The sequence below is a fragment of the Echeneis naucrates genome, chromosome 11 (genome assembly GCF_900963305.1).
Source record: "Echeneis naucrates chromosome 11, fEcheNa1.1, whole genome shotgun sequence".
NCBI lineage: Eukaryota > Metazoa > Chordata > Actinopteri > Carangiformes > Echeneidae > Echeneis > Echeneis naucrates.
The window spans coordinates 6,969,572-6,997,414 of record NC_042521.1 but is presented as its reverse complement, the minus strand read 5'-3'; the positions used below and the strand labels follow the sequence as shown (position 1 = coordinate 6,997,414).

The following is a 27,843-nucleotide window of genomic DNA, read 5'->3' as shown; positions in this document are numbered from 1 at the left end:
GACAGCAACGAAGTACATTTACCTCAGGACACTTTTTGACTTTGCTTCAGTATTATTTTTGGGGGATACTTTTACTTTCACTTCACCACATTTGAAGGACAAATATTGTACTTTTTACTCCACTACATTTCTCTTGATGCTCTCATTACTCTCTTACTTACTTTTGCACTAGTCTAACATTACTCGACCAGAGGTCTCCAAATCTGGTCCTGGATGTTTCCTGATTCAAATGAGTGACTCCTGATCAGACTTCAGCAGAGCTGATCATTTGAATCAGGTGTGTTGGAGCAGGAAACATCTAAAACCTGCAGGACCGGAGCTGGAGACCTCTGGACCGGACTGGACCCCTCCAGGACCGGAGCTGGGGCCCAATGGACCGGACCAAACCCCTTCAGAGACTAGAAACTAGACCAGACCCCTCCAGAGGCCAGTTCTTGTAGGGCCTCTTTAACTGAAGGTATTTTTGAGCTGTACACATGAAACATTTCAGAGTTGTAATATAGAATTCTTCCAATCAAAATCAGTTATTCCATACATCAGTCACTTTATTTAAACAAAACATTAAATAATAGAAATATTTACATTGAATAAAAAAAAAAAAAAAGTGAAGTTGTGAGAGATATTGGCAAGCCTACTATACATAAAGAGCCATTTGTGATTTGTCATTTGATCCAAAATTATTTGCAGTCAGTGAAAGTAGGAAGAACCTGAACTGGGATGTTCGGCAGCCGCAGCTTCTTCAAGAGTTTTCAGCCGTAGGCATATTTGTCCGTTATGGCTTTATCACTAGGAGTCATCTGTCCACTTAGCTTCATCAAAAGCTTCACAATAAGGCCAGCCTGTGTAGAAATAATCAACATGAAAGAGTTTTGGTTTTTTATTTCAATTTATCAATTTCAAAACGTAGGTAGAGTCCCTAAGAAAATATTGCTGTCATAATGTTGAGCTTGTGTTTTGATTCTTGACACACAAAAATGGCCAAAAGTATTTTGAACCACTTGAATTTAGAAACCTCCTTGAGTAGTTACCTGCTTTGTGTGCACAATGAAGTTCATTTTGTTGTCACCGCTGTGTATCTGAAAGTACTGGTCAGCGAGTCCAAGCTGCCACATGAATGTGCTGTACTCTAAACTGATGAGAAGGACCTAGAAATTTCACAAACGAGCACACAAAGCTTCAAAATAAAAGTGAGGTACTGAAAGGTCACGCAAAAAAAAATAAAATAAAATAAAAAAGCATATTCATTAGGTCTACATTATTGAAATTATTTACTGTGACATTCCAACCTGAACATAATGAAAAAGGGAACATGTGCACCTTTGCAGATATAGTGTCTTTGCTTCGTACACACTTAAAAACCTCTGACTGACTGCATCGATGATGATGAACCTCTGTTCACCTGAGTTTAATGAGATCAAATTTGGAAATTTGGCATTCGGCAGGAGTTTAAAATATGGCACAATACCTTGGTCTCCATGTTCATGAGGTGCAACCCCTTCGTGTTGACCCCGACATACACACGGATGACTTTGTGATTGCTGGCGCTGGCCTTGGTGTAGACCTGGCCTGTAAAGAAAGCTGCTCCGTAAGTCGGGATGTCCCAGCAGTTCTGCAGGAAGAGTCGCTGCAGGTGGTGCATCTCTTTGCTCACACCTTCACTGGTGCTCAGCGCCTGTCGGAGCCGAAGGAGAAATCAGGCATTCGATCATCTCAGGGAGCAGTGGGGTCGGACTTTAGAAGGGAATTTTTTTGAGAACATCGAGCATACTTTGTATTCATGAAGAATCCTGTTGGTCCAGTGGTAAGCTTTGCTTTTCACTTTTGATATCGGCACAATAGATTTTAGGTTTTCCTCACTATTTAAAGTAAAACACAGAGAAAAGTAATTTATCTCAATATTATTCCTGCAATTCCATAAAATTTGCTAAACCAGACATTACAGACAAAAAAAGTGTACTTATTCTATCACTGTTGAATGTTTTTAAGCACAAACTTCATTTGAAAGAAGTCTTTTACTTGAGGAATCCTTGTTTGTGCTTCTTGCTCTCATAGTTGCCATAGATGATCTGCAGGAGGAGGCTGGCCAGGGTTATCAGTTTGCTATCTGGAGCGGGAAAGAAGCCCTTCAGGAGGCAGTGACGGGCCTCATCAAACAGGATGAGGATGGCCAGCGGATCTTCAACCTCAAATGAGACAGTATGCATCAGAGTGAAGACCTTCTCAGTGCAATACACAATATACTGAAATCAGTTGACTGTGTATGGCCTACCTTCTTCTCAATTTCAAGAGGCAGGCGGACATCCCTGCGGAGGAAGAGCTGCGGAGTCTCCCTTTGAGGGTCTAGCACTGTCAGGTCAGTTACAATTTCAGTCCAGATCCGCAGGTGCTGCAGGGGCTTATGATACGGCTTCAGTTGGAGGTCTAATATACACACACAGACACACCAATATTTTCTCCTCTGGTTGTGGTTGCTGTCGCTGTCAGGCTCATTGGAAGAACAGACGTTTAACGTGTGGACTCACGGAGGTTCTCAGAGCAGATCCAGATGGTAAAGTACTGCTGGGTCTCCTGAGAAAGACGCATGCCTTCCATGATCTGCTGTACCCTTGTGTTGTTGCCGTGCTTTAGCTCCACAGAGCGATAAGAGCCATCCATGCGGTAGATCCGCACCTTCTCATACTGCAGAACACGCGCACACGTCATTCACAAAACCAAGCATAACTTAGCCCAACGTTAAAGACAATCTTAAAAATGCCGTTGACCTGCTTAGGGAAACACCACCATCTAGTGACAAACATACTTAACTGCCATGAAAACCTTTCAGACAGAAGCTATCAAAAACCAATGACCAAGTATGGCACGAATATCAATGGGGGCTGTCATGTTTGTGATGCAGACAAAGTCAGTGTGTGATGTGAGACTCACAGGTTTGACGCTGACTTGCTGCAGAAGCTTCACTGTCTCCTCCCATTCGTTCTGTTTGTTCTCCTCACACACTTGTAGGGGTGATCTCTTCTGTTGGTCCTCTATGTGCTGTTGGTGATGATATTTACCGTTTACTTGTATTTACATATTATTGGTAGTGAGAACTGTATCAATGCTGTTAGAAGGTCCTAAATTTATTATATTTTTTTGTGTGTGTGTGTGTGGGGGGGTGTTATTTAAGCAAAACAGACTGTAATATTGGCACCAATATCAGGTTAAAATGTATAACAGCTGTTTGACAACTGTTCACAGCAACTTTGGGGAAAGAGAAAAAGATTTAAGTCTAAAGACAGCACATCCATCACATTTCCTACCCGGTCGATCTCGGGGTGCTGCAGCAGGAGTTGCACGATCTCTGCATGGCCTCCCCTGGCTGCAAAGTGCAGCGGGGAGCTGAGCTGGCCGTTCAGCAGGTTCGGATTACAGTTACCTTTCTCCAGGAGCAGCTTAGTTGCTTTGACTTTACCGTGCCTGGACGGAAGCAAACAAATTAACCATAACACTTACCAATACTCAACAAAGTCCAAGAAAAAATAAAGTCTCAGATGCTGCAGATGCTTCAGCGAGTGAGACCAACGTCAGACTCACCAGCACGCATAGTGGATTGGAGCCCAGTGGTCACTGTCCAGCTGCTTGACTGAGAAACCGCTGTCCAAGAGCTTAGAGAGCAGCTCTGTGTCTCCTTCACATGCGCTGCGGTGGAGGGGAAAGTCATCCACCCACTGCCGCTCCCTGCAGAGGCAGCAGATGTTTGCGTTGAGCGTCATTCTTATAGCATTTTACTGTTTCATATTTCACACGAAAAAGAGAGGAAATACAAAGATGTTAGCGATGACAGTTGGGTCCATCAATCACTGAGAGCTCACTTGTCTTCTGTCACACAGTTGGGGCCATGTTGCCACTTTTCCCTCTTGGGGATCTGGATCTTAGAGTAATCTGGGGCTCCGAGCCCAAAATACGGGTTGATGATAACTTTGTCTACCTGTTAATAAAAGCAAAGTATATATCAATACATTCTTTTATTATTATTAAAACATTATAGTTGTCATGTTGTCTTTGAGCCATTGAATCAACATTCCCAAATAGCTCATTCCAAGAACCACCTTGGCGTATGATCAGCTCTCTCACCCGGTTGGTGTACTGCAGATCGGAGCCATAAAGGGGGTTGAGGATGCACAAGTCTGCCTTCTCCAAGGACATCATCTTGCTCTTGATCTCCAGGGCGGTGTAGCCCATGTGCAAACCCTCGTCGCTCATCTTGCCCTCGCTGCTATAGGCCGGGTTGCTGACATTGGTCTTCACCCGCTCCACGGGTGCAGGTCGGAACAGAGCGGGAATGGCATGAGGTACGGTGTGCTGCTCTGCTAACCATCTGTGGAAGTCAAGGAGAAAATATTAAAGCCACCTTCCAGCGTTGTTTACCTCCAAATGAAAGAATGTGTGTTCAAAAATAGCCTCACTTGTCTAAAGCCAGGAGCATTTTGGAGGTGATGGAGCAGAAGTGAGCGCTGGTCTCACTGCACACCCGCATGATGTCCTGGAAGCAGTAGAAGCTGGGACTCCCAGCGCTGAAGACAGGCTTGCTGTTGTCTGTTCAGACAAACGCACTGATGTTCAACGTGTCTCAGTTGTAATTTCACTTTCAGACACAGATATTTTGCTCACCTTTAACACCGACTGGCACGACAAAAAGTGAGGCATCTTTCCCTTCGTTGACTCCATCAAGTGGAAACTTCTTCATGTGCACCACACGCTTACCTGCAACACAGAACTGCAATTAGGACAGTGGTTTGAAAGTCTTCAAAAACTCAGAAGTCAGATAGAGTAATCCTTGTATCTGGTTGCACCAGTTACAACTCATGAGCAGATCATGGTTTCCCTTAAGATGTCACAGGAGGAAGGGGTGATGAGAGGCAACTGTCTCTAACTCATCTATCCATTTTTTTTTAAGTTGAAATATGCAACAAATGTCTGAGACTCACCTACGAAGCCTTGATTGTTCGAAAGTGGTCTGATTGTTTCGTCAACATAATCCAATATGGATTTGGATTTGTCTCCTCCTGCTTGGATCTTTGTTGCCAGGAGAACTTTCTTTTTCTTCTTCTCTTTTCCCTCCAAAGGCACTTCAATCAACAGGATCTTTACAGGCACCAGAAGAAACAAATATCATTTTAACTCATTAGATTCTCTTTCTTCTGTAGCTTTGGATGAGGTGCTGATAAGAGCAGATGATCAGCCGTCAGACTCAGCAGATTTACCTCATAGGCTTTGGCTCTGTACTCCTTCGAGCTCAGGCTGACTTGACTCTTTGGGCGAATCACAGCAACAAACACATCCTCGAGACAGTCCTCGTTGCCCATCGTGCCAAACTTTCCTCAGTCCCAACAGAGTGTCCCACACAAAAAAGGCCAAATGCTGTGCAGCGGCATGCCTGACAAAACATTTACAATCAGCAAATTCAAACTAGGTAAAAAAAAAAAAAACTAAACCCAAATAATCATAATAATTTTCTACATTAATTCCACATCATTAATTTTCATACAATACGTGAGCTGACCTGAACCAGAACTTCCGTGTTACAGAGGGAATCTATCTAATGCCGATTCAATTACACAGTTAAAACTGATTAAACATCCTAAAGAGCATATCAATAACCTATTTTATATTCTCAAACATGTCACATCGCATTTGGTTGCATCTTGACAGGTAAGGATTTATAGGCCAAAAAGTCAGCCTCATCATAGTTATCGCACAATTCTTAGTTGTGTGAGGTTATAATGAGGTTGTGTGTATAGTCACAACAATTTTATTTATAGCCTTTTTTCACATAATGTACCAAGTGTGGCACTTGGTGTGTTGAAGTGTTGAACTGATAAGCCATCAACTCAGAGTTTTGCTTAAAAAAAGTAAAAAAAATTATGTTAAAATGTTTGTCATTTTGGATTTCAGGACACAATAATTGACTCGTCTGTTTTTCAGGTTTGACCTGCTAAACCTGCTGCTCACACAATCATAAATATAAATACAAAACAGAAAAAGGCATAATAAACTACACTTCGACTGTCTTAATAATTTTCCAAAAATCTGTCAATGTTTACTGCAAAATAATTCAATACCGAGCTCGGAAATGAACCTGTTGATTTGTTTTAGGAAGGTCACACCCCGGAAACCAAAGTTTGATGTCTGAAAACAGCAAACAGACCAGCTCCCTGATGAAAACTCTGCTTTCTATCGCACATCTTGTCTCCGGATGTGTTGAAATGTGTTGGTCTCCACCTCAGCTGGGCCGGACCGGGTCCGGACCGGGGCCGGACCGGGTCCGGCCGGATCCAGCCCCCCCTCACCGGATCCGGATCACACCGCCGCTTTTTCACTAAAACTCACCGAAAGTGACGGGACTTTCCCCCGGACAGGCCGGACTCGGACCTCTGCAGGGATGAAGCCTCGCAGGCCTTTTTTTTTTTCGGGGCAGGGCCGCACACACAAACAGAGGAATCACGTTACGTTTCGGTGCTGCAGCCGCTGTCGGAAAACAGAGAACTCTGGCGGTGAGGGGGACTCTGTGCAGCAGCGCTGTCTCTGCAGGTTTTTCAGGAAATGAACAAGTTTCACATTTTTCATTGCACCTTGTTCCAACATTCATTAAATATTTGGACATTATTTGATGACGTCTTATGATGACTTGCTATTTGAGTAATTAATCTCTGTGGGTGAGCCCAGCTTCTTTGTTTCTCTGGAATTCAAACCAGCTTCAGTTCAAGATGTGTTTAGTCATGGCCAACAAATTTAATTACAGTCTCATTCTCTGAGAGCTGAGTTTGTGTGTGCTCCGCATTAATCCAGTTTAGATTACCGGAGGCCTTATTATCATCACCTTTAGTGTATACATTTTTGGTGTATTGGAGATTTAGGAATAAAAATGCACAACTTAATAAATTAATAATTTATCCAATTTAATTGCAGAGATTGTACAAAACTTCAGCATTTATTGGTATGTGACATTAAGCAGCTGAAACATACAATGGTCTCTCTGAAACAAACAAAATAATGTTGATGTAATAACGATATGTTGGAATATGAATATCACATGCGACACAAGTGCAAACATGGCTTTGGTTTTATATGTGTATTTATATTATGATGTAAAACTCTTTTTTTCATTGGTCCACTGAGAGTGTAGTATAATGTTCCCCATGATGTCGCCGAAGTCAGACCTGGTCCCGTCTCTGTCAGTCCACCTTCAGGATGATTTGGTCTTCTCTTCGCACTGACTGAGCACCTCCTGCATCTTCTGCTGGATGTCCACCACCCTCTTCGACCATTTCTCCCGCACCTCATCTTCATCGTCCTCTGTAACAGCTGTGTAGCCCATGAGGGCAATGAGGCCCATGTGGAACAGGTGGGCGATGTGCGAACAGTGGTACTCCATGATCTCATGGTCGCCGTTGCAGTTTTCTAGATAAACCATCAGCAGGGGTCTTCCGAACGTGCTGGTACCCATCACACCTCGGTAGTACACATCCAGGCTCATGTCGCTCTTGTCTCTCTCGTATATCTTCTCAAAGTCCTCCATGTACTGCTGGGTGTTATCTGGATCTTTCCTGACCCGTGCCACCATCTTGTTGAAGGCTTCGTACTGGTGCTTGATGTACTCTTCGTACTTGCCATAGTTTTCGTTTATTTCATCCATGCGGATTTGCCCCAGGCATTGTTTGTTCTTTTGGGAGATGCTCTCTAGTTTGGTGTGGATTTCTTGGAAATCCTTATCCAGTTCGTGACTCTCCTCGTTGACCAGGCCCTTGCGAACCACCCCAACCAGGGAGGAGACAATGCCAAACACGGGGTTGATGGAGGAGGCAAAGTCGGACACCTTTTCAACGCAGAGAAGCACTGAGGCCGCAGTTTTTTTAATTTGTCCTCTATCAGCCATGACTTTTGCTTTCCTTCTGTCACTGTATGCTGAGAGAGAGATCACAGAGAGTCAAAGACAAGGAATCGGCCTTTAAAAGTAAGATCCCCAGCTCTGAGTTTCCTGGGCCATGGCCCACATGTCACCAGTTGCTGCATGTATGCAAAAGGTGTCATCTTACACACTAAAGCTATTGGCAACAGGTCACCCACAATGAGGGCTTGTGTTATCTGGGCTGATACACATGCTGTCCACATGTGAGCAAAGAAGAAAACTTTGGCTGAAAATAAATAATATGACCCGTTTCACTAAGCCCAAGTTGATGTGTTAAAATAACGTGATTTGTTTTACCAACAACTGCGAAGCTCAGCAATTATTTGTGGACCAGTGAACATTAAACATTTTAGTTTATATAACGCAAAAGGTGAATCAGACATCAAAAATAATTACATCTCAACTCAGCAGCTCAAGAGAAACTTCTTTCTTTTTCCCCCCACAAAGTCACATTTGATCATTAAAAAAAGACAGCACGTGTGATTATTTTATAGAATATTGTGTATGTTGAAGCATCAGAGCACAGCAGTACAGATGGCACATTATAATATACTGACCTGCTGTATCTGCTCTAATTTTTCCTCATAGTTCTGACATAATCATCCTTCTCAATGTCCTGCTGGAACATTTACTTAGTGTTGTGGATGCGTCTTCATTTGTCATAACAAGAAAGACAGTAAATAAAGGAATGGTTACGGGAGCAGACCTTGGCTCTGTCATCCTGGACAGTTCCTGTAACCTCCCGTAGCTCTTTCTTAACCCGAACCTGAAATGTGCTGCTGCTTTGTTTTCCAGTTAGTTTTTTTCTCATTTCCTGATTTCTAACCAAGCACACATACAAATGCTCAATCATTTACTTCCTTTCATTTCATTTCATCAACCCCAGTTAACTCAGTGATCACCCAGAATCCAACCATCCTTCAGATATGCAATAGTAAAACACAGAGGCAGCAGATGTTTACTCACAAGAGATAAAGCTGTTGGTGTCCCTCTACTGGAGCCGTCTGCTTCCCCTCTCCACCATTTTCTTCCTTGGTCTGTAAAAAGGACTGCCCCTTCCGGCCAAATATGGGAGTAATCACAAGGAAGTGACTGATGCACGCTCTGTGCTGATTGGATGATGTGCAATTCATTCAGCTCCAACCACAAGCTGCTACAGAGATGTTGACTGACAGGCTATCCTTTTCATTGTTAGTAGTCTCTGAAGATACCAAACTGGTATTGTGAGCAAATACCAGCTATTATATCTTATTGTACGCAATGTTGAAAAAATGCTGTCAGCAGTATTTATAGCTATTGATTCTGTTCACGGTGACACTGTTAATGAGAAGATAAAAATAAATTCAAATAGATACCAAACTTTACTGCAAGGAATCATACAATCCACTGTAAAAAAGGAAAAATGTGACAACATGCATCTGTTTAAATATTTTATATACTCTATATTAATGATCTGTGTCCTAAATGACGTTTCACAGTATGTTTGTTTTTTTTAATACCAGAATACAATATTATATGTCTTGATTTTAATTAGTGTCCTCAAACTATCAAACTTAAAAATACTGACTTTCAAAAAAGTCTTATGGTCGCTCTTCTCATTCAAAACCTTCAGAAGTTATCATTGTGAAAGTGAAACAAGTACAAGTGTAAATAGTAGTTAGTCATGTCAAAATTTCATTTAGCAACCTCAGATTCAAGGTTAAACTGTCACATTGTCAAAGCCCACGAGGACAAGAAGGACCAATGCTGATTTTACACAAATGCTGTGGTTTTTTTATGACATGTAGGAAAAGATTCCTGTGGGTACCAGGTGTCAAAGGGCCAAAATCTCAAAGCTTTTTTTCTGGTAGATGACACCTTTGTGTGTGTGTGTGTGTGTGTGTGTGTGTGTGTGTGTCCGTCTATCAATCACAAGGCTGACAAACTGAGGCAAACAACTGCTCACCTTCAAGACTCCAGTCAACCTAAACCTTTGGACTGCTGGAGGAAGTTGGAGGATCTGGAGTAAACCCAAGCAGGCACAGGGAAAACAGGAAGGTCACCAACTCTCTGGATCTTAAATGGCTCTTGTGTGTGTTCACATTGATCCACTTGTGATTGGATGGATGGATGTTAATACCAGGTCTGAACATGGCCTGATGTTCTGTGGTTACAGCTCAATAAGCCATCAGACTATGGTAAATCAAATTGAAACCAAATGGAAAACAAAGTAAAGGCAATTAAAAGCCCATAATAATAAGATGTCTCTATGTCTTTTTTTTTTTTACCTGTAGGGGGAGTTGAAACATGCAACTATGTGTAACAGAAAGATTTATCCGGTCAGGCCTCCGCCTCAGCTTCCCGATTTCTCCCAGATCTTTATACCCTGATAAAATGTATTTACAGCCAATCAATTATTTTTCAACCAAGGACACGTGTGTCATGTAATTTATTTATTTATTGTTTTTTATTTTTTTAAAACCTGTTCTGTTCAGCAGCTGGGACAGGCAGAATGAATTCTCCTGGTGCCTTGTTGTGCTGAAACAGTTTTACTCTGCGAAGGAGGAGTCTGTCATACTCCTCCTGTTGCCATCTGCGTTTAACTTTGTTGGCCATGGTACTGGTTTATTGGCAAAGCTACCGGGCTGAGGCTCAGGAGTGGATAGAAAGAGAGAACAGCACGCCCCCGGTCCAGCCAGCAACAGGGGAAGCAAAGGGCCCACGCGTTGCCCCAGCTGCTTGTTATGTAATATATATATATTCTTCTGTGGTAGGAGAAATAGGGAAAACATCACATCTGCAGACTGTCCTACTCTCTCTCACACACACACACACCCCATTGCTCAGGACCTGATGGACCTGATGGACCTGAGGTCAGATTGAGATAAATTAATTTGACAAATGTTCAGACATATCTTTGAACAGAGCCAGTCCATGGGTCACCAACCAGCAGACCAAACTGTGGCACGGCCGTGTTTGTCTGTAAAAAACTTAATATGGTGGAAAGCAGAGGTGCAGAAGGGTGCAAATTTGATCAAGGCTGATGTTAGCTCTGGTGTGTACAGAGCTTTCTAACAGTCTCTACTGCCTCACTGGCACATACTTGGTAAAGATGGTAACCTCAGCGTCGAGGTCGACCGGAAGCCTGCGCACACAGTTAATTTACACTGTTAGCAGTTATAGAGAGTCTAACAAATGCCAAATGATGTACTTTTATTTTTTTCTTAATCTAGAATGTTGACCTTATCAATAGTAGGCCTTTTTTGGGCTTTCGCTGATAAGAAACACTTTGGGAAATTGCACACCTGCATTTGATACAAAAAAAGTCGCTGTTGCAGTAGGAAATTGTTTTAAAGTTATAATGTCTGCCTACTGACCAGAGTTTGTGTTTTAACTGGCCCTTTAAAATAATAAACTGGGGGAAAACGCCATCCTAGTTTAAAGAAAGTTGATTCTTAGTAATATTTTCAGAGAGCCTTTAGTTTTAGTTTGGGATTTGAAAACGGAAAGTATTACATCAACCTGTTTTTTCTGAACAAACACACCCCTCGACATGCACCCCAGTGTGCTCACATCAAGCTCAGCTCATCCATAATGTTTCCCACAGGAAAATCCCAGGCTGAGACACGGACTCTCATTTTGTCTCCTTCATTTCCAGGCACCAGGGCCAGAGCACAGACCTCCTGGTTTCAGGTAGGAACCAGAGTGAACCAGAGCAGCGCATCGACACATCAGCAGGTTTGACATAGCACCAGTGGATGGCTTGTTTCAGTTTGGGATTAGAAAGCTTTACTCCTGCCATTGAATTTGCCTAGAGGGGTGAACTGGGGTCAGTCTGGACCAGGATCAAATAGTTTCCACGGTTTTTTGTTTTTAATTGCCTGACATACCTCCATGCCACGCGGGGAAAGTTTCTTCTTTCTTTCTTTTTTTTTTAAATTAGTGTTAAGTAAAAACTGAGTTTCATTTCAGGCATTTTGACTTAAGCACCCTCAATTCGGGAGGTGAAAACATTTCACATTTAACATTTTGGTTGTTTCATATCTGCTTTTCATTCCTAAAATACTTGCTCTTGATCAACTACTACAAATAGATCTCGAGATTGTTTTTGTTTGCACTGGCTACTTAAATAGAATGAACTTTTGTTTACCTATTTTGTATTCATGTTGAAACAATTTAACCAGCTGTCTAACTCAGTTATATTATTTTTATCTGTTCCTCTGCTGGTCATAGGCCGTGAAGAAGAGAACTGAAAATTCAACATGATGATAATCAGAGAACGCCCAATGAAAACTCAGAAAGGGTTAAAAGAGCTACTGGTCCTGTTTTGGTGAGTAAGTTGAATTCATGCCACAGATGGACTATGTAATGTTTATTACCATCCAGACCAACCATACCAGAAATACAAGTATATAAAAACATACAAAAAAGATTTATGAGTGAATATTAAAGTGCAAAGTGATTTTATGTCACATTAATCTGTGTCTACTTGTTCTACTTGTTTCCATTTCTTTTTTACTTGGAAAGATATATACAAATAAATGTCCTTATATTAAAAGTGAGGTGGCTGATGTTTAAAGGCCGATGCATTGACATGGCAGAATACGTGTCTGACAAATGTCTCTTGTAGCATCACTGGTTTGAGTTACAGTGCCATTCAGAGACCTGACTACGATGACACAGCCAACCCGGAGTTCCTCAACTTGTCCTGGATGGCCAGTATCCCTGATGATCGACTGCTGTCTCAGGTCACCATGCCTGGATCCCACAACACCATGGCTCTATACGGCGGTGTGTATGCTGAATGCCAGAGCTGGAGCCTGGCCTCTCAACTCCGGGCAGGTGTCCGCTTTCTGGACATCCGCGTCCGTAATGTCATGGGGAACCTGACCATCCATCATGGGATCTCCTATCAAAGGGCACACTTTGGTGATGTGCTGGAGGGAGTGGTTGAGTTCCTGCAGGAGTATCCCAGTGAGACTGTGTTGATGCGTGTAAGGGAGGAGTTCAGTGAGACCTATGACATTTATCACCCTTTGGTAGATTACATCCACCGCTACGCTCACTGGGACCTGTTGTGGCACAGCCAGCTGGTGCCAACCATGGGAGAGGCCAGAGGAAAACTCATCTTCCTGCAGGACTTTTACGGGCCAGACTTGGGTATGCGCTACAACTCCCTGGACATAGCAGATTACTGGAAGGTAAAAGTTGTTCAGGAATTTAAAGCTTTTTAGGATTTGTTTAGTGAATCTACCTAATTAAATTACATACAGTATTCATGAAACATCTCCAGGATACACTCAGAACATACACCCTCACCCCTGCGAGCCAGCAGCTACCCACAGGCCCCTGCACCTCTCCTCTAGTCCCTGGTACTTGGCATGCTTTCTGTAGTTGGCTTCCTCAATGCGCTCTTCCCAAGGCACTGTCAGTTCCAGCATGATCAGGTGTTTTGAAGCCTCTCAGGTGATGGTCATGTCCGGATGGAGGGAAGTTATTGCAGTGTGCTGTGGGAATGTCAGCCGACAGCTGCCAATCAGAGGCCGGGTGGAGGTTTTGGGTTGCTATGGGCTGCTAACCCGAGCTGTTAACTGTCTCTCCGGTGGTCACCTGCATGCTCTGTTCCTAGGAGACTCTGGCTAAGCATCATAGGTGCTGTGACCTGCAAACATCTAAAATTTAGATAAAACATTCATCAGTACGTACAAATATTTTGTTGACACAGATCATTCACAAGATGTAATACCTGCACATAAGAGGCACCATTAGTCACATCTTTTATTCAGAATGATCAGAAATTAAGAGATACCGGATTTCCATATTTATGGTTAGTAGATTTCCTCTCAAAAGTTTATTTGATCGTGTTTACATTTTTACTTTACACGAAACATGAAATCTTTGATCTATCAGGCATGAGAATGGAGTCTGTATTTTTTCCCCCAGTCAATCAGGACAACAGGTGAATGCCACAGCGTTGTTATTACCTGTAGATCAGGCAATATTCTCTGGTTATGCAACCATGTGCCTGCATTGGAATCACAGTAACCTAAAATGCTTTAATGGGTGACTGCAAGTTTGCTGTTCTCTGTAGGTTCCCACTCTTTTGCACGTGGAGGACAAATGGCAGAGCGTCTACAAACACCTGGAGGCTTCACCTGGAGGAGATATGACTCGGATATTTCTCACCTACAGCAGTGGAGCCGGCCTGTTTGCTTACCCTCGAGCTGTCGCTCGGCGCATCAATGCACTACTGTACAATTACCTTGAGGCCAAGACAGACATGAACCAGCGCCTAGGAATCATATGCATGGACTTCCCTGGTGCTCCCATGATTAAAACGATCATTGACTTCCAACTGGAGGTGGTAAAGAAGAGATAGGTCTTAGATTTAGCTCCTACTGAGGCAACAAATTATTTCCTTTCTGAGAACAATGATTTTAATAATAATGCCTGAACCAGAATTAACATGTAAAGGTAACAGTCATCTGATCAAAGACCGAATCAATGAGCGATCACTATAGACACCAAAGTCAGATGTTGTGGCTTGACTGAAATAGTGAGGTGTAACTTGTCATTGTGTCATTCACCAAGTAACCTAAATAAACAACACATTAAATGAACCGTAAATAGCAACATGTAGAATTTTGTTTCTGCCCCACGTTCAGTCATTTGTAGCTGTGCCGTAGCCTTAAGAGATAAATATTTATCAATTCAGCTGGTAAAATAAACAGTCTATCTGCTGAGGCAAAGGTTTATTTACTTAAAAATCACATCCTGGTCATGTCTCTAATCAACAGCGTGGAAACAGTGTTGTGTCATTTTCACCGGGTGGCAGTGTGGCTGCATTAGACTAACATCCTGCACTGGCTCAATAGGAAACAAGCGTGTGATCACAAACCCCCTTCAACTGTCACGCTGCTGTGTCACTATGATTCACTGAAATTTAGTCACTTCCTTAGTGAAACAGAAAACTAAATTTATCTTAGCTTTGCTGTCTTTAATACACGATTCGTAGATACCTTTAAAGACTATTCTTGATCATTTTATTGAACACCTTTTGCACGGCCACTTTGCAGTGAACCTTCCACTTTTATACATCAGTGTGTTTGGGAGGGCTACTGCACATGTTGGACAACATGCATGGATCTTTTTGGAGAAGTCTGAGTGAGGTGAGTTGACCAGACCTCTGTTGACTGCCTCTCTTTTTTGCAAGAAGCTAGCAGCTCAAAATTCAAAAATAAAAGCTGATGAGTGATGTTGTCATTGCAAAAATCCAACACTTTAGCAAAATACCTTTTCTACAAATCATCTAAATGTTGTATATTCACTAAGAATGCTTTACCTGTGTAGAAAACCAAAGCTGTTAATTAGCAGGTAGACTCTTAATCTTACTTCTTAGTGTGCAGCTGCTCTATTGAAAATAAATGCCACGGATATGGTTAACTTTGTTAACCACACCGACGACAGTGAACTTTAACTGCATGTGCATGCCCTGTGCAACATTATCATATGATGTGATAGATATGATCAGTACAGCTGATCATATCTGTCACATCATATCATCACATCACATCATACCATCTAAGGAACTGCAAAATTTAAAATTTCATTAAAGGCTGGCATGTGAGCAGTGTTTAGTTTAAAACACAATTAGCTTGCAGATTATTTGCATCAGATAACAATTTGAGATTGTATCATTTCCTTTTCAGTGGATGCAGAGGTCATTGCGAAATAATTGTTGAAATGCTTCACCTTGAAGCAATGTGCATTAACGTCCTGTCACAGTGACAGTGCCTGTGAACTGAGCACCAGCTCTGGTAGCAGGTGGCGAGTGCATTTAGTGAACAGTGAAAGCTTTGAATCCACAGCTGGACAGGTACAGTATAACTCTGCTGCTGCAGCTTTGCTTGCCGACTTTCTCATGCATTATGACTCTTTCTTTCTCTGCAGTAGATATGGAGGCTTCTCCACCGGACAATGTCAGACCGTGGAGTGCTGCGACAATTTCATCATTGGGTCAGAGTGCTTTTCCTCAACGTATTCATGCTTTTCATTAAATGATCTGTTTAACAGTTGAACTAACTGCCAACTCTCTCCCTTTTCTGTGTAGTTGTGGTGAACATTATCTGGTGGATGGTTATGATTGCAGCCATTGGAATGGGTGGTGTATTGTTTTGTGATTTATTTATTTTATTTTCAAATTTTTTGGCAAAATGTTTTGATGTCTTACTCGTGGTCAAAATCTAAAATTTTCGCGATGCTCTATTGTATTGAAGGGGCCATAAATATGAGTCATTGTCCAGTGCAGCCCAACATCCCCATCTACTTGATAGTGTTGGGAACAGTCAGCCTGGTCTCGTTTTCTTTGACCTACACCAAGAGCACCTGGAAATCTGGCGCTGTCTTCATTGTGAGCTCAGTCTGCGTGGGCCTCTTGCACTTCTTTACCTTCTGCTGGTTCATTGCAGGTGGGAGCACAATGTCATTTCTCTGTTGACTCGAAATCCCTGCTGTAGGTCAGGCAGTGATGAACAGTAAATAAGTGTTTTTGTGTTAAATCTTCAGAAACATTTCATTTAGGTTGACATTTTGGGCATTTTTGCCCAAGTAATAAAAAGAATCAAGCTTAACATACATTTGACTTTCACTGCTCTAACTGTGACAGGAAAATGTATTTGTCTAATGTGTCTTTCACTTCCAGGAACTGTCTGGGTTTTTTCTGTGTATCCTCCCAGCTACAATCAAGGAGACCGACGATACTGCCATAAGACATCCTTCCTGTTTGCCTTTTTTCTCATCACCCTGGTGTGGGCTGCTGTGGGTCTCTTGTTCTTCTGTGGATGTTGCTTCAGCGTAGTGACTTGCTGTAAGACTGTGAGGGCAAGACGCCGCCTCATACCAAACCGCTATAGCTTCTATGGTGCAACAGGTTATCCTTATGATCCTATTGTTAGCAATGCATGATTTAAATCCTTGATGGTATCGTCACAAATGTGGCAGTAGTTGCCCTAATTCCACTCCTGTCACGGATGATTCTCTCTTCTTTTTGTTTCTTGTTATTTGTTAATTTGTTACAATAACAAACCACATATGAGAGTTGTGTCCAGCTATAAGACTGAAGCTGTAGCACAAGACACGTCATGTACTTCCTGCTATCAACGCTAAGTGTAAACATTCATGTAGTGTTAATATTGCATGCGTATTTACTTTTTAAATAAATGCTTTCAATGGTATTGTGACAGCGGATTTTTAGGTATTGCAACACATAAATTTGATAGCATCTGTTACACTATATGTGTAAACGTAAACTATATTCTATTGCGCTGGTCTTATTACACATTTTCATTTTACACCATTTCATTTAAATCTTAAATTATATGCTATGGCCTGTTTTTATTTTTGATGTGATGTTATGATGATGATTGATGTTATTTTGATGTTGGATACTGTCTATAGCTACTATGAATAATAATCTCTTAATAATTTTTCTAATGGCCTGTTTTTGTACAAGAAAGTGGTGATAGACAAATAACTGTAAAAGAAGAGAAGAACAAAAAAAAATGTTCTTTTGTATTGATTTTGAATTTTCCTGTGTTATGAAATTAAATAACTGATGATTTCTTCAGGACTACTATTTTGTCAGCGGTGGGGTAGTGATGGGATCTTTTTACTGACTCGGGTCTTTTAATCTCATTCAGTAAAAAGAACAAATCTTTTTTCAGGTCATTCATTCATTTCGTTCATTGGAACCAGTGAGGGCTGCAGTAATGACTGTAAAAGCACGGCTTTTAAACACTGAAGAGCAGCATGGTTTGCTTCACTTGGTATATAACACACAGCTTTGCTTTTGTTGAACTATTGAGCACCATAGCCTGCACCTGCTCCTCCACCTGCTCACTGAAGTGTATGAATTTGATCCAATGGAAAGGCAAATGAAACATCCATCCCATAGATACATAGTTAACGTTAGCTTCGGTGCTAACATCAGATAGCTCTCCTCACCAGTGATAACAGCATTGGTCACGTTACTGCTGCAACCACGTCAATAATGATCGAAACACTGAGAACATGTGGTAAAAAAAAACAAAAAAAACAAAAAACAAAAACAAAACCCAAAGACTCGTTCGTAAAGTGGCGCGCATGCGCGGAACAAGAAAAACAAGATTAGTTCAAAATGAACGGATCGTTCACGAACGACACATCTGGTCCTGTTGCGTCACTAAAAAGCGACGGTCGTTAGCTCCGGCTAGCATGCTCCCAGGTGACCGCGGGCTGAAAGACTTGTGTTGTGTCGCCTGGAAGGAAACCAGGTCGAACTTTTGAAACAGCGGTCCAGATAAAAAGGTGAAAGGCGGCTTTTCCTGCGGTGTCGGCCGAACATGTGGAGCTCAGGCCGCCGCGTCCTGCAGGACCTGCTGAGCCAGGCTGCTGTCCGGAGCTTCTCTCTGAGTCCTGCTCAGGTCAGCGACCATTTCACCGATCAGGCCTGTGTGCTCAGGAAACAGCTTCATTCACATCTGAGACACAGTTCCTGGTCGTACCTTTATAATGGTGTTTTATTTGGGGGGCTTTTCCAGCAAAAACGCAGTAATTAGGCTCCAATGGACTGATGAGGACTTACTAATTTAATCATAAAGGGAGACAAACATAATAAATAAAAATTGTGCAGAAGGGTGGCTGGTATGTCTTACTCATAAGATTGATTTCATACTTTTTTTGGCTCCTATAATTCGCGTTTTATATATTATTTAGCAGAAAGCCATGATCTCCTGAGATTAATACGGAATTACTTGCCAGCAAATTGCAGTCCTTTAATATGGACTGCTGCACAAAGTTATCTAGTCAGAAATGTTCACTTAATATTACTGGTACATCAATCTTTAGCTGATTTTTTTTTTTTTTTATAATTGGATTATTGTGATATTTTTTACTGTTTTATTTTACGGCAATTAAACCTGTACACAGGCTTCAAGTCACTTTTAAAAAATCTGAATCTCAGACTATAGGTCGTGATAATTTCTCGGTGCTCAATGTGTCCACAGAATACAGTGGTGGTGGAGCGATGGTGGCAGGTCCCTTTGTCAAAAATAGGCAGGCCGCCAAGGCTTTACGCTCGAAGACACAGAGTCTACAAGTTGGTTGAAGACACAAAAAATGCTCCCAAGCAAAACATGGAGCTCATTCTAACTCAGACAGTAACAAGTGAGTATGTTTAGTGAGCTCAAATAACCCAAAATTACTAACATAAGCGACTGTCAATTCTTTTATAGGGATCCAGAATCAGCTTTGACTAAATATATGAAGGAGTGATGACTGAAATATTGTTTTGGGGTTGTTGATTTGTGCTTTTGTTTTTTGTTTTTTTTTTTAATGATAATTTCTTGATTTCCCTGGACAGACCTTGGTGGGCGGGGAGATACTGTGTTTGTGAAAAAATCCTTTGGTCGAAATAAGCTGCTGTCCCAAGGTCTTGCAGTGTATCCATCACCGGAGAACAAAGCAATGTTTGCTGAGGAGTTAAGAGTGTGTACTGCTCGATTATATTTTTATTTTTATTTTTATTCACAACAGTGTTTAGCTTTCTCTCATCGTCACATTCTTTTCCCCACAGCTTTTACGTGAGGGGAGGCCAGAGGACAGAATTCAAACTCGTACTGGACAATTGGTGAGTAGTCTTTTTCTACTGAAGATGTTTAAAAAGTATTTCTGCCGCAGATATGTCGCTGATATTAAAAGGTCAACAGGTTTTGGTTTTTTAAACTAAATTTCCCGTTTGTGTTTTAAAGACAGTGGAGTTTCTGAAATGCTCTAAGCTGAAGATAAACAAAATGCCCTCTGAAGAATTCAAGCTAACTAAAGAAGTCATCTGCAGACAGTTTCTTAAGAAGGTATGTAAGTTACATGATCCAATCAAAACGCTGAGAAGCGGCCTGTTTTTACTGACTTTATTTAATAAAAACCTTTCCTTAGCTGGGAGTTGTTGTGCCACCTCATGCACTGAGTCTTCCATTTGAGCCAATCAAGGATGTGGGTGAATACTGGTGTGACATTCAGGTAAGAAATGTGTATTTTTCATTGCGCCACAAGCATGTAACTAGTACACAAGCAAAGAGGAACAGATAAATGATTATTACATGTTGCAAGATTTTATGTTTTTATGTTCTTACAAAATGCTGAAACAAATACTTACTAGTTTTGGAGTTTCTATCATTTTCCTAACATTTTTTGTCACACTTCACTGAAGCTACATGTATATAATAATATTAATTCAAAAAGCTCAAAGCAGGTTTGGCAGAATGCTTATTCTTGATATGTTCTGTCTTCCAGGTTAATGGAATAGACACAGTTCGCATTCCCATATCAGTGGTGCCATATGAAGACCTAACTGCAAGTTACCAGAAGCAGCTGAAAAGACAGAGGCGAGAGCAGGCGGCCACTGACACTTCAGAAGAAGTTGATGAAGGTGAAGCAGTTGTGAAGGCAGTTTCTGATGCAGCAGATGAGGCTGAGGCTGGTAAAGACTCAGTGAGTGAGGTCAGTGAAGCTTCAGCTTCAGCAGGAACCTCTGTTGCTGAAGAAACAGCCTCAGCTATGCAAACAACTCAAGACACGACAGCACCACCAAGTCACAGGCCAAAAAAAGAATAAAGGACTCCAAATAAAGAAATTACAATTTCATTTGGTTATGTTCACCTATAATACAGTCATAAAAACTGTAATTGTTGGTTTAGTTATTGAAATGTCTGCAATTCCTGGTGTTCACAGAATAAGTCAATACATTCCCGTTACTTAAATCGGTGTATCTTTCTGGCCATTGTAGACTCAACATGAGACAATAATTTGGTGAGATGTCTAAATTACATACCACTAAATGCAGTGTTATAGTATGTTAGACAATAAAAGGTTATTGTGATTACAATGTTGAAAATAAAAAGATGCTGTGGCAGGAAAGTGTAAAATTGTGTTGCCACAGCAGCTATTTTTCATGTCCATTATAGTGAGATAATCAGATTTGTTTAATATCTGCATCGTGATACTAGTAACACCAAAAAAAAAAAAAATGCCCAGCGGTCTTCAAAGACAGAGTCTAGAAAGGAAAAGATTTATTGATCAAGTTTAACTGCACAACTTTAACAAATGCATCTGTAAAAAAAAAAAAAAGTATCTCCTGGTGTCGCCCTCACCACCATGTTGACCCCCGCATTCCAAACTCTTGAAGCTGCATTGACATATTTGTCTTGTGAGCATCAGGGTGTCTGTCAGAAGACTGCACTTCGAAGAGTTAAGTGAAATAATTTCAGGTGAGATTCTGGGTTTTCAGTCTGACTTGGTTAGGTTACTATGGTAATTTATGCCAGATCCTTAACCTGCTCTGGTTAAGAGGATTGGCTCAAAACTTGCTAGAAGCCAAACTACTAATCAATCCGATAACCTGAATAAAAGGAAGGTTGAGGTGTGAATTTACATTAAGTGGGAACTTTTGCCGAGGATTTATCAAATATAACATTTTCCAAACATTCAACTTTAGGGAACCTAACTGTCAGGTCACCTGTTTGTTGGGATAACAACTATTACGGCTCAATTTTGACTGAACAATTACTCTGACAGCGATGCTTTCACACTCTTCAGAATACCACCAGAATAATGCCAGCAGACTTTAAACAATAACTGGAAATAAGAAGTACACCATCTGATGCCTTTGATTAGAAAAATAGTCTACGCTGTTAAATATTTCCATGATTATAAATTAAGTTTCAATTAGACTGACCTCATCAGAACTGAATTCAGTCAGTAAGAAATAAATGATTCGTGCACTCAGTCTGACTTTAACCATTTGAAATACTCGGGTGATTAGACATTGTGTAGATTTAACCTCGTTGAATTAGGAGGCTGCTGTAAGTGACTTATTATACTGAGAACTTTGTTCATGGTCCTGACTATGTTGCTTATAATTAACCAGCTCTTTTGCATGCATGCGCATCTATAAACCCAGGGTTAACTGGTCTGGTTGGTAATATTGGTTATCCAGGACAGTAAATTGAATGGCGCGATATCCCTCTATGTTGAACTTGGTTATACATGTGTTTGTTCAGCCACCCAGCTCCAGTTTATTTATGGAGCCCTTGGCAAAATCCAATGTTTATTTAAAAAAAAAACAAAACAAAAAAAAAAAAACAGTTAGCCCAAGAATTCATATTGCTAATCTAAAAGAAGTAACAGAATACTCAGGGTGGTTTTTGACCTATTGCTTCGAGAAAGTTAAACATGTTAAATTTAACAATGTCAGTCTCTCAGTGAAAAGCCATTTAAAAATGGCCTCTTGCAGTCAGCTTTAGCAATATGAACGCTTACATAATTTTTTTTAAACCATTACATAGTTTGTCGCATTTTCCCTTACTAAAAATATTCAGCTTATTTATAAATTCTGGCCCACTTGATGCAGACAACTCACATACACAAATATTCCTGATTTATTGTGTTAACAGAATTGTCCTAAAACTGGAGTAGAAGAAAAAGACCAGTACCTTCCCTGCTTTGTCATTCTCATCATAATCAGGGACTCATTCTTAGGATTGTTATGCTAATTACTGAAGCTGGAGGATGCATGTAGGATTCAACCAAGTAATACTTAGTTAAAGCTGCCATAATCATCACTACAGAACTGAAATACAAGTTTGGTTCTCTGGCAATTTGTTATTTGTTTAATAAATAAAACAAAGCAATACAGTGTTATTAATGCTCATAATGAGTGTTTCTTTTCCATTCAGTACAAAGTTTTCGATTGGACATAGAAATGTTTATGTATCTAATCACAGTTTTTCAAAATCCAACTCTCCCTACGACTGCCAGAGAACCAAGCCTTTCAAATAGGGTCAACACGAAAAGTGGAGCCACACATCTGTGTCCAGTGGTGAGCAGGAAGCACGCATATTCAAAAGAGAAGCATGTGTAGTGGCCACTTCAGGGTCACTTTATATTCCGTCACTGACTGACCTTATAAACACCTTCACAATCTCATAATAGTTATAGTGCCAGTTTAGAAAATGAGCAATGTTGCTGTTTATTTATGATGAACTATAGTCAAAGGAGAGCTCAATGGCTGTAAATGGAGTTCCAATGGGCTATTAACATCTTATTAAACAATTGACTAAAACAACTATTGAATATTAACAGTTCAACACAAATGCAGGATGGAGGAAAAAGGGAAACTGTATTAAGGTATGCATACTGTTTTCCCAAAAACACAACCTTTGCTTTGTTTGGGAAATGTGGAAAGCTCTACTCTACTTTCTGACACAGGGTTTCCACATGACACAGAGTCCACAGCATGACATTTAGAAACCATATTTGGCTTGGGTCTGCCGCCGGGTTAGCTTGTTATCTGCCCAGCTGTTCTTCAGCTCCAGCTCTCGTTCTTTTGCCTGTGGAAGAAGGTTGTCAGTAAGATTGTCAGTAAGATTGTGTGACACTATTAGAAAAAACAATACAATAAAGATTTTAAAACTATTTTCAGCAAATGTAACCAATCAGGAATGAGACTATCCAGTGTCTAGTCTATTATTAAAATTAATGTGCTCCCATTTAGAATTGCTTGTGACCGCAGGCATCAGAGGACACTCTGAGCACAAAGACAAATAAGATCTCTAAAAAATAACCACTGCAGCAATGCAAATAAATCCGCACCTTGTTTGCTTATGCAAGCACTGAATACCATCCAAGCTGTGTACAAATAAAAACAACAAATTGCTGAACAGCTTATATAGCTTATATAGCTTATTTGATTGCTTTGGGTGTTTTTTGTTTGTTTAAGTCTTCTGCAGTCAACACAAGATTTGAGGTTTGGTAGATATAAACATTCATGGCTGAATGTTTATGGATTCTGGTGTGTTGGTACACCAGAATCCAGAAACTGACTGTATTGCGTTTGCAAGCATCCAGTGCAGACATTAATTTCACAGAAAGCATCACTTGGATGTTGGCAGTACTCACCTGGTGAATGAGATATGTTATCTGGTGCTTGCGCCGCTGTTGTCCTGTGGGCTGTTCTCCTCTTTTCTGCAGCAGAGGACAAGAGGTAGACGTTGCATTAAATTACACAAAGCTGTTCCTTTTTAGAATTGAGTGTTTTGTGTGTCTATACACACTCCCAGTCTATACTACTAATCCTGTTAGTGAAGAACCAAAACCCTGCCATGACAGATGAGGTTACCTTGCTGAAGGACTGGCGGTTCTGCTTCTCCTCTGTCATGCTCTTGGTCATCCACTGCTGGTTGCCGCTCAGTTGATCGTCTCCTTTAATTTCCAGGAACTTCACCTCTTCTTTACCTCTGTTTCTTTTTCCTTGTAGCCGCATAAACTGAAATAACAAGTGAAAGTCTCATTGAGTCACACCATTCCAAACCCACCAAATTTTAAATTACATTTTTTTATTGTAATTAGGGGACAATTCTGAGGAATGAGGAACAATTATTAAGTATTGAGTGCTTAACATCTATATAATTTAGGGAAAATTTGCAACAAACTTCTTACCGCTTCATCATCAAACATGGCAGAGTGGCCAGACTCTTCAGTCTCCTCTGACAAATCAGGGTTAGGATCTTGGTAGTATGACTCGTTATAGTATTCCTGCCCAGGGGAAACATTTTTGCAATGTCACTCACATGGCAATTGTTCTTAAAAGTTTGAAGGTTTGAGCGTTTATAGCAGTTCTGTCAATCTGTGATATGTGATGATATCATATGTAAGAGCACGTAAGCTTCAGTCATTAGGTTTCCTCTGGCTACACTCAGATTTTATGAGCAGACTGTTCACATGACAATTCAGCTCTTCCAGGAGGATTGAGCTGGCATCAATCTTAAACAATTATTCACATATGTCTATCAACTGAAAGAGAGTCCTCAGGGTTGAAGCCATTCAAATAGCAAAAGTGTATAAATCATGGTTACCTGAGGGAAAGCCTCTGGGCCCGCCATGGGCTGCTGATACTGGGAATATTGAGCTCCCCATGCACCAACAGCCTCATGACCCCCCCCAAAGTCAAGAGGGGCGTCTGACTGACCAGGCTCATCAGCAGTTGCAATAGGGAGAGGCTCTGCAGGAGCCACTGGCTCAGGGCCTATGCTTGGGAGGACTGTAGGGAGGGGCTGGGAGCTTTCGCCAAAGGAGAAGTAGTTCTGTGGGGTTATGTCCTCCTCATTATCCTGGTCCTCAGCAGCTATTTGTCTGGCGAGCTGGAGGGCAGCTGACTTTGCTGCAGCTTTGATGGCAGAGGGAGACGCACTAGAACTAAGTAGCCCCTGAGCAGGCGTTCCAGGCTTGGGTCCTTTGGGTTCTTGCCGTTTGGTGAGTGCATGAGGAATCAGGGCTCTGTCAGTCTCCTTCACTGTCAGGTTTTTGGGTTGTGGCAGAAGGGCAGACAGGCCTGAGCCTGCACTCTAGAGGAGATAAGATATGGATGGAAGTAGAAAGTGTTACTTTAGGGAATTACTGAAGCATAATACTGTTGATCAGCAATGCAAATGGGATAGGAAAATATGTTCTGTTTCACTGGTTTACTCTCTTTTTTTGTATTTATGGCCGATAATAGGAAAGTAGCAGAAAACATCAGAGGTGACATAGATAAGGGAGATAGAGTTCTGGTGTGGATACCGTATACTTTGTCTGTTGTGTGGGCAGATGTTGCATTACACCCCAGTGATTTATTAGTCTTGTAAGAAAAAATCTTTAAGTGTGTAAAAATTCAGTGATGTGATTCTGGTGAATCCCCTTTGTATAATCTGGGACAAAGAGACGAGGGAAAATTTTATCCTGTCATGGTGAGATTTTCTTACCTGAGGTTGGAGTTTCTTTTTTGCTGGTTCATCGTCATCTGAATCTGACTATGGGCAAGACATACAGAGGTTTTAAATGATCACATGCCACTCTGGCTACAATAAGTATAAGGAAAGGGTTGCGCCGGCGGGATACTCACATCGTGTCTCTGGATCTGTGGCACAGTGATCCTGACAGGCTCTGATCGCTTCCTCGGCTTAGGCAAACTAGAAAGGAAGCCTCCTTTAGGTGGAAGATCTAGGTCATCGTTTGACGTGCTGTTCCCTGCCGATGGGTTCACGGTTGCACATTTGCTTGGTCCATCGTTCCCTCCTGTTTTTTTGGGCGCAGGCAGGAGTGAAAACAGCCCTCCTGTGCTGACTCTGCTCTCCGGCACAGCAGTGGTAGAGGTTTCCTCGGAGTCACTATCATCACTGCTAGCGTAGGCGACTAAAGACATGTTTGCTGATGTTATTAAAGATTGTTAATCTGCAGTAGCTTGTGGACATCGATAACCGCTTCTCCTTGAATTTGTCTCACTGGTTTTCCGAAAAGCTGACTTCAACCAAAGGTACGATAATCTTGGATCAATAGAGCTAGTGTTGATGAAATCGTTGCAGATGGAAAACAGAGCAGATTGAATACGGCCTGACGACGAGCTCATGAAAGGACTGTCCTAACTTCACAGCCCCAGCTAATGCTAGCTAGGCCGCCGCAGTTAACGCTGTTAGCTAACCGACCACGTCTTAATAAGTCAAAAATAAATAAGTCTCCGTTGTTTTGCACATCGATAATTGTTGTGTAATTACAGAGTAATATTTTTAAACCACAAACCGGCGACTGTGGTGTGGTGTTACGGTAACAAATACATTGTTAGTCCCTAGACTCCATCAAAACATTCGCCTCCATCGTTCATGACTGAAGTTTCAACTGCGCAGGTTTCTGCGCAGCCATTTCTTCTTCGTGTGTTAATTTTCGGTTGGTTCACATTTTAACGCCCCTAAAGACCGAACGAAGACCAGCGCGCGAGTTTATTTCCTCTGTTTTCTTTATTCGCGAGGCGGGGTTTACATATTAAGGCTAAGAATTCGTCATGGCCGGTATTTTATGATCACACATTGATTTTTAGACGGTGCGTGTTAATATTTCACCATTTGATCATAAATTAATAGACTTTAGCCTTTTTGGCTAACAATTTTTGATGATGGCAGTGTCGAGACACATTTACGTTCATGTCAGAAATACAGTACAATATATACAACACAAATCAATAAGCTGCATAGGAGCCTGCAGTTCAATTTTACCACCGGCTCTAGTGAATTAGGACAGCTACAACAAGCTTATTAGTTTTATTTCAATAAAAATCCTGAAATCACAATGTTCTAGAATAATTTATGCAATCTGAACTCATATCTTTGCAGCAACATTTTTGAATAAGCCCCTTGCCAAATTTTAGCACTACATTGCCTCTGCTCACAATTTGGTCCACTAAATAAATAAATAAATAAATAAATAAATAAATAAATAAATAAATAAATACCCAACAATCATACGAGTCTCAGATTCTCTGCTATAACTGGTTTATAGAAACTGGACTGTAGATTATAAATGTTAGATGGCTTTAGTCAAACGTATTATTGGTAAAAATATGAGAATGTGAGTCTTTTAGAGACTGCTCACCTTAATATTGTTAATACGGGGATCTGCCTCTTGCAGAAAAAATCCACAATAGGTGCATAGTTGTTGGTACATTTGTACAGGTTTGGAAAATCCGCACTGTACAATATTTACTGACCAAAGTACAAATCTTGAAATGTAATTTTAAGACCTTTATAATACAAGTTTGGGAGTTAGGAGGGTTAATGGGGGGCCCAGCAGCTTCATCCAGCCGTGCACATTTGGGCGGCCAAAGGTAAGTCAACTCGAGGAAAACATTTGTGAAGCTGAATTCCCCCGATCGAGTCGATTTCTGCTTTATTTACTTCATTTCCTACACGAGAAATTCTCTGTCAGAGTCAACGGGGGCGCTATACTGTGCGGTTTCATCAGGTGCTGTCGGGGGGGGGGGGGGCGCGTCCGCGGAGGGAAGCGGGTTTCAATTTCAA

At 41.2% G+C, this 27,843-nt stretch overlaps 5 protein-coding genes across 7 annotated transcripts; 2 read left to right on the top strand and 3 right to left on the bottom strand.

Moving 5' to 3' along the window:
- Positions 1-530: 530 nt before the first annotated feature.
- On the bottom strand, positions 531-6,483 carry krit1 (KRIT1 ankyrin repeat containing). Of its 3 annotated transcripts, none has more exons than XM_029514131.1 (17): positions 6,370-6,483; positions 5,244-5,416; positions 4,968-5,124; positions 4,651-4,743; positions 4,446-4,575; positions 4,114-4,357; positions 3,852-3,967; positions 3,574-3,717; positions 3,300-3,456; positions 2,926-3,033; positions 2,523-2,679; positions 2,270-2,421; positions 2,017-2,183; positions 1,769-1,856; positions 1,466-1,672; positions 1,029-1,145; positions 531-839 (listed from the first exon to the last, which is right to left on the bottom strand). In XM_029514131.1, exons 2-17 carry the CDS (start codon positions 5,343-5,345, stop codon positions 750-752), a joined length of 2,229 nt encoding a protein of 742 aa, XP_029369991.1. In that variant the 5' UTR covers positions 5,346-5,416; positions 6,370-6,483; the 3' UTR covers positions 531-749. The 3 variants fall into 3 exon arrangements, with proteins under 3 accessions (XP_029369991.1, XP_029369992.1, XP_029369993.1); XM_029514132.1 differs by lacking the exon at positions 6,370-6,483 and adding an exon at positions 6,102-6,336; XM_029514133.1 differs by lacking the exon at positions 6,370-6,483 and adding an exon at positions 6,119-6,336.
- Positions 6,484-6,917: 434 nt separating this feature from the next.
- rpz2 (rapunzel 2) lies at positions 6,918-8,994 on the bottom strand. The gene is made up of 2 exons (XM_029514570.1): positions 8,915-8,994; positions 6,918-7,944 (listed from the first exon to the last, which is right to left on the bottom strand). The coding sequence occupies exon 2, from the start codon at positions 7,913-7,915 to the stop codon at positions 7,226-7,228; it is 690 nt and encodes a 229-aa protein (XP_029370430.1). The 5' UTR covers positions 7,916-7,944; positions 8,915-8,994; the 3' UTR covers positions 6,918-7,225.
- A 3,195-nt stretch (positions 8,995-12,189) lies between these two features.
- On the top strand, positions 12,190-14,400 carry LOC115051323 (1-phosphatidylinositol phosphodiesterase). Its single transcript, XM_029514699.1, has 3 exons — positions 12,190-12,257; positions 12,558-13,128; positions 14,019-14,400. The coding sequence occupies exons 1-3, from the start codon at positions 12,190-12,192 to the stop codon at positions 14,304-14,306; spliced, it is 927 nt and encodes a 308-aa protein (XP_029370559.1). The 3' UTR covers positions 14,307-14,400.
- A 3,764-nt stretch (positions 14,401-18,164) lies between these two features.
- On the top strand, positions 18,165-21,006 carry mrpl9 (mitochondrial ribosomal protein L9). The gene is made up of 7 exons (XM_029514651.1): positions 18,165-18,387; positions 18,970-19,129; positions 19,326-19,450; positions 19,539-19,592; positions 19,714-19,815; positions 19,898-19,981; positions 20,255-21,006. The coding sequence occupies exons 1-7, from the start codon at positions 18,307-18,309 to the stop codon at positions 20,573-20,575; spliced, it is 927 nt and encodes a 308-aa protein (XP_029370511.1). The 5' UTR covers positions 18,165-18,306; the 3' UTR covers positions 20,576-21,006.
- A 1,684-nt stretch (positions 21,007-22,690) lies between these two features.
- Positions 22,691-26,684, bottom strand: prcc (proline rich mitotic checkpoint control factor). Its single transcript, XM_029514650.1, has 7 exons — positions 25,899-26,684; positions 25,759-25,806; positions 24,874-25,362; positions 24,458-24,553; positions 24,138-24,284; positions 23,918-23,983; positions 22,691-23,349 (listed from the first exon to the last, which is right to left on the bottom strand). The coding sequence occupies exons 1-7, from the start codon at positions 26,196-26,198 to the stop codon at positions 23,263-23,265; spliced, it is 1,233 nt and encodes a 410-aa protein (XP_029370510.1). The 5' UTR covers positions 26,199-26,684; the 3' UTR covers positions 22,691-23,262.
- Between the last annotated feature and the right edge of the window lie 1,159 nt (positions 26,685-27,843).